Below are 8,706 nucleotides of genomic sequence, written 5' to 3'. Positions count from 1 at the left end.
CCAGGGCCGCTCGGACCGCCAGCACCATAGGCCCCCGCGCCCCCGGCCCCCGCCCCGGCCGCGGGGCCCCCGCCGCCGTAAGCGTAGGCGCCTCCAACCAAACAGCCAAGGCCGTATTCTCCGTCCTGGAGGCGCGAGGCGGGCCCCATGCAGCCGCCTTGGTCCGGGCTGTTGAGGATCTGGTCGATGCCGAAGCTGATGGGCTCCGCATGGCCCGGGTGGAGATGGTGCGGGCCCAGGTGCTCCATGCTGGCCCCCGGCCCCGGCCCCGCGGGGGGGCCTGGGCGGCGGCGTTTGCTGTGTTTGGCTCGGGGGGCAGCGCGCAGGGGCGCGGAGGCGACAGCGGCTCCTGGCTGCGCGGTGACTTGGTGGCGAAGTGCGCGGAGGGCTAAAGTAGGGGGGAGGGGAGGAGAGAGGGGGCGCCGTATTCTTCCCCTCTCCGGCTGCTCCTTCCCCTCTCCGGCTGCTTGCTAGATGTTGACTCTGGGACATCAATCACCGGGCGAAAAAGCCCGGTGCGAGCGAGCCTAGCCGTTTTGGCCGGGTCTCTCCATTGGCTGTGCGTGGAGAGGAGCGGGGTGAATGACAGCGCGGGGGAGGGGCGGAGAGGGGGAGAGGGAGGCCGGGAGCCGAGACTGATGCAGGAGCTAGACACAGAGGGACGGAGACCGAGGCTCGGAGAAGTAGTTCAGGAAGAGAGAAAAGAAGGGATTCAGAGACTTAAAAGGAGAAAAAGAACAGGAGGCGGCCATTCCCAGAGACCCATAAAGAGACGGACCCAAGGACGTGGAGGACAGAGCCCTCTTCCCAGCCTGGCGGGAGTCTCCCCACTTTGAATTGGGCCAAAGGGGTCCAACTTACTAGGCCTCTGGGGAAGGGTGTCCGTGAGCTACTGGAGAACCTCCCCAAGGGCTCAGCTGGGAAACACCTGTCCTTCAACAGGAAGATTTACTCCAAACTTCAAGTCTGGCTTGTTAGAGAGTAGAAGACTGACTACTCCCCAGGTATGGAGCCCAGGCCCGTGAGGCAGGAAGGTGAGTTCAGGCTTGTCCTTTTTTAAAGCACAGGCCTATGAACAACTGGTTATATGTTGTTGGAAAAATCAACAATCACCCAACTCAGCCTATTTAGAGAAACTGAGGAAAGGAAGACCTCCTGTGAGGCAGGCACAAGTCAGGGGAGTTGGCTTGGGGCCTGCAGCCAGGGTGCCCATGCCTCAAGATACCCTTTGCCTTTTAAATAAACAGATGTGTCAAGAAGCAGTTCACAGAGTATGTGGGTGAATTCAGTCAGGTTGCTTTCACCTAGGAACTAGCCCTGGGCTGGCGAGTCCTAGCAAGAAACCCTTGGACTGTGGTGAGGGGAAGGAGTTATTTTCTTACTTTTGGAGTCCTGGGAGGGAGGCCTAGGGGAGCAGTGGGGGCTGGGGTTGGTAGGACCAAGATCAGGGAAGTGCATCCGGACAAATTGAGGCCTTTTAAAGTTTTGCCTGTGGCTGACTGGCTCAGAGCCCAGGAGAGAAGCAGGAAACTCCCTTTTTCTGCTTCCACTCTTTTCCCTCTTTAGTAGGGAAAGGTCCGTTCCCTTGAAGGAGCCAGGCTCTGGGAAGGGTGCAGGTTGGATCCCTTGGGATCTATTTCTGGCCTATATCAGATTCAACAGGTCTTCAAGGAGACAGTCTCTATCAGGCAAGATGCTAGAATATGAAAGTTTGCATTCTACTTATCAGATCTCGTTACAGTTTGTTTGCTTTGGTCATGTCTGTTATTTCCTCTTGAAGAGATCTTCAGGAAGCAGGGAATGACTTACTCATCTCAGGTTCCCTGCTGTGGAGTACAGCCCCAAACTGCAGGATATACTCATCCTGGGTGAAAAATGAGTGAATGAACTCCTTATACAACAAATATTTATTGAGTACGTGTCAGGCATTGTTCTTGGCATTGGGAAAACAGCAGTAAACAAAACAAAGGTCCTGCCCTCCTGGAGTTTACATTCCAGAGAGGGGTTAGACAATAAACAAAGAAGCAAATACATTAAGTCAGATGCGATGATAAGTGTTATGGAGAACACTATGAACTTCTCCAAGTCTTCAAGATGAGTATTATCCCTATTTTATAGATGTAAGAAAGCAAATGACTTAATCAAGACCTGGATTTGACTTGCTTTTATGGGTTAGACTGGAAACCTGGCTGCTGGTTGGAAGCATATCTCTATGGGGAAAACCTTGTCTGGGCTCCAGGCAGGTGAACAAAGACCCACTCAAAGCAAGGCCAGATGTGAAGTAGGTGGTAGGTTGTAAATACTAAGCAGAAATAGAAGAGAGATCTCCCTTGCCACTTCGCTCCTGTCCATCCACCCAGTCCAGATTCTACACCTCTACCCAGGAGATGCCTTAACTTTCATCAAAAATTGTTTGAACCTAAATTTGTCTCTTTCCTGCCTCTTATCTTGGGGGAAATGAAGCAGAGATAAACATAAATGTTTTACTGAGAAACTACTATATGCCAGGTACCACACCACACTGATCTCATTTAAGACTCACAACAACTCTGTGAAGTTAATGGAAACATCTCCAATTTTTAAAAAAAGATTTTATGTATTTATTTGACAGAGAGAGAGTCAGCCAGTGAGAGAGGGAACACAAGCAGGGGGAGTGGGAGAGGAAGAAGCAGGCTCCCAGCAGAGCAGGGAGCCCAATGCAGGGCTCGATCCCAGGACCCTGGGATCAGGCCCTGAGCTGAAGGCAGACACTTAACGACTGAACCACCCAGGCGCCCCGAAACATCTCCAATTTTTAAATAACTAAGAAAATTGAATGAATGTTCATAGCAGTATTATTTATAATGGCCAAAAAGTGGGAACAATCAAATGGTCGTCATATGATGAATAAATAAATAAAATGTGGTATAACCATACAATGGAATATTATTCATCCAAAAAAAAAGAATAAAAAGGAAGTCCTGGTTCATGCTACAACATGGAAGAACCTAGAAAACATTATGCCAAGTGAAAGAAGTCAGGCACAAAAGGCCACATATTATATGACTGCATTTATATGAACCATTCTGAATAGGCAAATCCATAGACGCAGAAAGTAGATTAGTGGTTGCTGGGGGGAAGGGTAGGAAGTGGCTACAAATGGATACAAAGTTTCTATTTGGAGTGATGGAAATATTCTGGAATTAGATGGTGGTAATGGTTGCATAACTTTGTGAATATATTAAAAACTGGATTGTATGATTTAAAGGGGATATTATGGTATATAAATTATATTCATTTTTTAAAAGAAAAAAAAAACAAAGACTGAGACTTAGTAAGATGAACAAACTTGCCCAAGGTTCCACAGACAGAAGAAGATTGATCTGAGTTCCCAAAATCTGAACCCTTTCCCCTGGATGAGGCTGAAAAATGGAGAGGGGTCCTTCCACTTCCTTTGAGGCTGGATTGCATGGCACTGCTCCTTCTCATGATTAACTACAGTTCTGCCTGCTGCAGTTAAAACCCTGTCTTTCTAGTTTATCCTTAGGACAACTTCCCCTTGCCACTCTCTGGCCCATGCAGGAAACCCCCTGCATGTTCCTAACACTCTCCCCACTCCTCCCTCCCTCCTCCTCTGGATGAACCATTCCAGCACCTATGTCTTTCTGACCTTGCCCATTCAGGCATCTGCCTTACTTACCTCTTGAGCGCCTCAGATCTGGCATCAGTTGGCCAGGGTCCCTGGCAGGAGATCTCACCCTTGCTGGTCCAGCCCAAGGCTGGCAGAGGTCACAGCTTCCTAGTGGCCCATTAAGACTGTCAGGATGCTCTTCTCATCAAAATCCTGCAACCCAGGGACACCCTGACTCTCCCCTACCCTTACACCTGTTCACCTCACCGGTCTCTTCCATACTCCCTTCCACCCCCCATCTCTCCTACTTACCAGAGTCAACTTCTCTCCCAATCCAGTTCCAAGTTCCTGGCCTTGCCCAAGATGGGGTTCTTTGTGTCCAACTTGACCTCAGCCTTTGTTTTCCAATGAGGTAGTTGCTGAGGGCCCAGGGTATTCTCTCAGTCCCTTCTCTTCCTAGGACGTTGCGACAGAGGGTCAGGGGTCGCTGGGTTCTGGCTCCTGCCCCTCCTGGAAGCCGTGTTCCCTGAGCACAGTGCTGCAGGTCGGAAAGTTTTCTGACGGGGGAGGGGACTCACGGGGGCTTACCTTCAGTGGAGCAGCTTCTGCGTTTCCACAGTGTTTCTCCAGGCCCTGCAGAGCAGCCCTGTTAGGAAGGAGTAGGGGAGGAAAAGAAAGCAGGAGGACAAAGCACAGTGACGTCCTAGGCCCCCTCAGTCACAGTGATTATGCCAGGTTGTCCGCCAGTAACCCTGTGCTGTTATCTCCATTTCATAGATGAGAAAACTGAGGCGCTGAAAGTCGGGAAGGGACAGGGATTGGACTCAAATGCTGTTTCTCTGACTCCAGTCATTAGAAGCGATTTCTCAACACCAAACTTGGTAGGTGTTTTATATCTTGCACACACATCTAGGTGAGTTCCAGCCCTAAGGCCACCGGTAAGCGCCCCCCCCAGCACCATCCACTCCCCCAGCCCTCGAATAAAGAAGTTCCTCCAATTAAAGGAGGAGCAGCTGGGGCTGAGGCTGGGGCTGGGGGAGGAGAAACCGGAGGGCTCAGCCACTGAGAGCGGCCCCTTTGGATCCCACACGGCTCCCTCCCCCCTCTGGGAGAGACCCCTGGGCCAGGGGTTGTCCTTTAGCTTAGGGGTGTGTGTGTGTCTGTGATAACTTAATTACTTTGTGTTTGTGGGACTGTGTGTCCATGAGGGGAAAGCCAGATGTGAAAGCGTGCGTGACAGTGAGGGTGGCCATGCAGCTATATTGGGCATGTCTCTGAGGAATAATTTTTTAAATTTACCCAACAAATATGTATTGGGTGTCTATTATGTACTCATGTTAGGCTGTTGGGATTCAACTACAAGCAAAACACATGTCTGTAAGGGGGCTGGGGGAGAGGAAGGGAGTCTGGGGGGTTTTTACACTGGATTTGTCTGTGCAAGAATGCAAGTGAATGTGTGTTTTCTGTAACAGATAAGAGGGTGTCTCTCTAACTGTTCCTGTGTAACGGGCACATATGATGGGCGGAGGATATCCCTCAGCTACCGTGTGAAAGTGTGAGTGTAATCATGATGTGTGTGTGTGTGTGTGTGTATCTGTGGGAGAGGTGTCTTATTTTCTAGTGTAGTTGTCAGGGAAATGGCCATATGTGGGACTGCCAGTATGGAAAGGGGGCAACCGGATACACCCAATAGCTACGCAACAGGGAAAGGGTGGAATAAGCTGGGAAGTGTGTAAGGGGATGTGTAAGGTGAAGCAGTTCGCGGTGGGTGGATCTGGATTTCCAGTACCAAAGGTGCCAGTTCTGCCTTGCTCACCCGCCTCAGGAAAGGGGGCAGAACATGGAGGGGCAGGTGCTGCTAGTGACGTAAGCACTTAGAGACAAGGTAAAGGGCACTCCACCTCCAGGGTGTGTGGAAGGGTGTTCTCTCTAGGAAGCTAGGGGAAGGAAAGGAGTTAGCAGGTCAGGCTGGTTCCAGCTACACAACTCAGTGATTTCTCAGGGCTGGGAGTAGGGGTTGTCCAGGGCCGGCCCCAAGTGCTCCTACGCAATCCTTACACTAGCAGGGACTGAGGATCAATCCAGCATGGAAGGACAGGCATACATTTCATCAGTGGAGGGACCCCAAATAGACTGAAATCAGGGACAGGGGACAGATATTTCCTGCTGTAACACACACCTCAGCTGTCACCTAGGTTAGGAGCCAGCACCTTACTTGTCCCACCGCCCGTACCCAAAGGCCTGCTGCCCTGTAAGGCTCCCCTTACTAGCTTCTGAGGTAATGGAAACTGTTGGCCCCATCACCTCTGGGCATCGAGCTAGGGCCTCAGGCCTCTTTCTGACCAACTTCCTTCCAAAGGGGCCTGGAGACCCTCAGGTCCTGCCATCCAGAACTGGTGCCCTTGACAGAGTTTAGCTTTGATGCCAGGCCTTCTCTCAGGATGCCAGAATGGGGAAAGAGTTGGGCAGGAGGTGGGCTGAGGTTCATAGGGGAGGACAAAGCTCTGTGACCCTTCCATCCCTGACAGCTCCTGAAGGGCCCTGCGCACCAAGTTTAGCTTCCCACCGCTGGACCCCAGGAGAGCACCCCAGTCTAGGACCCAGGACCACAGGCACATCCCAGCCCATCCTTGGCCTCCATCCTTGGCCCTACCCAGATGACAAGTGGGTCTGAGCTGGTCTGAGGAATTGAGGAATTTCAAGAGGCAGAGGGCATTCCACAGCCCAGAGTGTGGTGCAGGGGAGGAAGAAGGAGTAGGGAGAGCGCTATCTTGCTGCAGGCTAGGCCTCCGAAGGCCATTACCACCCTCTAGGCACCCACTCCCTGCGCTGGGGGAGGATGGCGGGCTCTTGGGGATCCGGGATCCCTTCGGTTCTCTCATTCCGACCCCTCAGTCAAGCTGACGGTGGGGGTGGGGAGGTTCCGGCCGAGCCACAAACCTGCAGCGGCCAGATCCACCCAGACTTCTTGCCTCAATTCAGTCCCGCAACCCTCCGGGAGCGGGGAGTGTACATATGGGCCGCAGAGAAAGGGCCGAAGGAGACCTCCCAGTTCCAGAATCCCGGCTCAGTCCCGGGCTCTGGCGGGGGAGCCTCAAGGTCTCGCGATCACCCAAAGGAGCTTGGGCCACCTTGGCTTGGACGGGTTTGGAAATTTCCGCAGGCGCTCAGGGCACGTCGGAAGCTGCAGGTGCTTCCTGAGCCCTGGCCACACTGCACTGAGAATGGAAAACCAGGCCAGTTCAGACTGCCACGGGCTGAGAGGGCCCTGCCTCCGCCCCTCGGCCTCGGCCCCTCCTCGGGAAGTGTCCTCCACATAAAGAGTTGAGCCAGAGTTCGGGTTTGAAATGAACTCGCCAAGCTCCCGCTCCATCAGGACCCGGGGTGGAATGAGGGGGAACGAATTCCAATTCCGCCTGGGAGTCCCAGCCGCCTGGCTGCTGCTGGCGAGGTCCTGTGTCCCACACTCGGTCCTGACTGCACCGGGCCCCGTGTATACACGGACGGTCTCTGGCACCGAGGCTTTCCAGATCTAGCGCTGGAGCAGATCCAGCACCCTCTCTCAGGCCCAGACTCCCAGACCCACACTCGCCCTTGCACCAAAAAAGCACACTCCTGTGTGCAATCCCGGCAGCCACTCGCGAGGCCGCCTGCATGCAGCCCCACACCCGCACACCCCAAAGCTCCGAACCTGCAGGCACACTGGCTTCCTGCGCCGCAGATAAAAACACAGCCTTCGCTTCAGGCACACACTGTGCCGGCCACATGGGGCCCACAAGCGGCCACAGTTTCCCAACTTTTCTGGGGAGGCCAAGGGCGGGAGGGTGGGGGTGGGGAGCCGCAGGTGCCAGAAGTTGGGTGGGGGTGCCTAAGGGGGAGGGACTGTATTCATATGCATGGGTTCCGCACACAAAGAGCAGCTGCCCTAGGCTGAGCCCCGGCGGGCCGGGAGTCGCAAGGAGGCGGCAGCGACCCAGCTAATTGAATTAGACCGGCCAGGCCCTGCCACCCGCGCGCCACCCGCGTCCGCTCTGTCACCCGTCCCTGGCTGCCGCAGGCGCTCCTTGGGTGCCGAGGGACGGGTTGAGGAAAGGAGGTACCGCCGCCTGAGCCCCTGCCCAAGGCATCCTCTCCCCCCGGAAATAATCCCATTGTTCTGTGGGCTGCGTGTGGCAAGGGGCGCCTGGGATCCCCAACTGGACTGCGACGCTGTGATTAATGGGGCAGCGGCGAGGGAGCTGACACGGGGAGGGCCCGCAGCCCTCCTCCGCCCACCCTTCTCCCTGGTTCTCAGCTGCCTTGGGTTTGGGTGCCCCTTCCCCACCCAGTCGGGGGAAGTGAGGGCCGAAGGGGAAGGGAGGGCAACGGGGGCCACCGGAAATTAGACCAGTCGATGGCTTAGTGAAGGGGTCAGGCTGCGTTTAGGGCATTGAGAGCTGTGAGTCCCTCTGCACTGGGGGTGCTGGGGATGAGTGTGAATGTGGCTTAAGTGTAGAGTGGGGGGCTGTGTGTGAGATGTGAATGGGGTATGCTCCTGTCTCTGGGGGCCGCACCAAGCCCAGGGCCAAAAGAGCTGGGCCGAGCCCCTGGCACTGCCCTGCGTCCCCAGGAAATGCCTGCCCCGACACCTGCCTTCTCATAATGGATTTCCACAGCCGCCTCACCCAAGACCCCACCCGCATGCCCCGACCACCAGTAATTGATAATGTGGCTCCTGAACCCATCCCCCACCTCCCTGCCCCCACCTTTCTGGATAAGGGTTTGCAAGCACAGGCACCCTTTTCTTAGCTCTTCTCCCACTCCGACGCCCTCTGCACCTCCGCTGACGCCCTAAGCACGGAATACTCCCCGACGTGTGGCTGGAAATAACTCCTCTGTCCGAGGTGCCTTCGAGTCCCTGAGGTAAGTAGCATGTCTGTGTGTCTGTCCTGCTCTAAACTGCAAGGGCCTGGGGGCACACCACAGTCCCGGCTGGCCCCTCAAGGCTGACACGCACCCACAGGTGCTCTCAGCACCAGTGATACCTCCTCGTCTGGTGAGCTCCACGCCAGAGCTGTGGAGACCAGGCCTCTCAGGCGGGGGGTGGGGGTGGGGGG

The 8,706-nt window shown here is 54.7% G+C and overlaps 1 protein-coding gene and 1 long non-coding RNA gene across 2 annotated transcripts in view; one reads left to right on the top strand and one right to left on the bottom strand.

Annotated features, from left to right (window-relative positions):
• TLX1 (T cell leukemia homeobox 1) overlaps positions 1-530 on the bottom strand; it is a 6,445-nt gene extending 5,915 nt beyond the window's left edge. The window contains 1 exon segment of the mRNA XM_034663151.1: positions 1-530. This exon segment is cut by the window's left edge and continues 102 nt beyond it. Within this exon segment, the coding sequence (XP_034519042.1) occupies positions 1-248 (248 nt within the window). The 5' untranslated portion in view covers positions 249-530.
• A 116-nt stretch (positions 531-646) lies between these two features.
• The window catches only part of LOC117802736, a 12,257-nt gene continuing 4,197 nt past the window's right edge, over positions 647-8,706 (top strand). The window contains exons 1-3 of the long non-coding RNA XR_004626241.1: positions 647-1,034; positions 4,388-4,491; positions 8,399-8,512. This is a non-coding gene — a long non-coding RNA (uncharacterized LOC117802736). The remainder of the gene's footprint in view (positions 1,035-4,387; positions 4,492-8,398; positions 8,513-8,706) is intronic.

The sequence above is a fragment of the Ailuropoda melanoleuca genome, chromosome 6 (genome assembly GCF_002007445.2).
Source record: "Ailuropoda melanoleuca isolate Jingjing chromosome 6, ASM200744v2, whole genome shotgun sequence".
NCBI lineage: Eukaryota > Metazoa > Chordata > Mammalia > Carnivora > Ursidae > Ailuropoda > Ailuropoda melanoleuca.
This window is presented reverse-complemented; position numbering and strand designations above follow the sequence as displayed.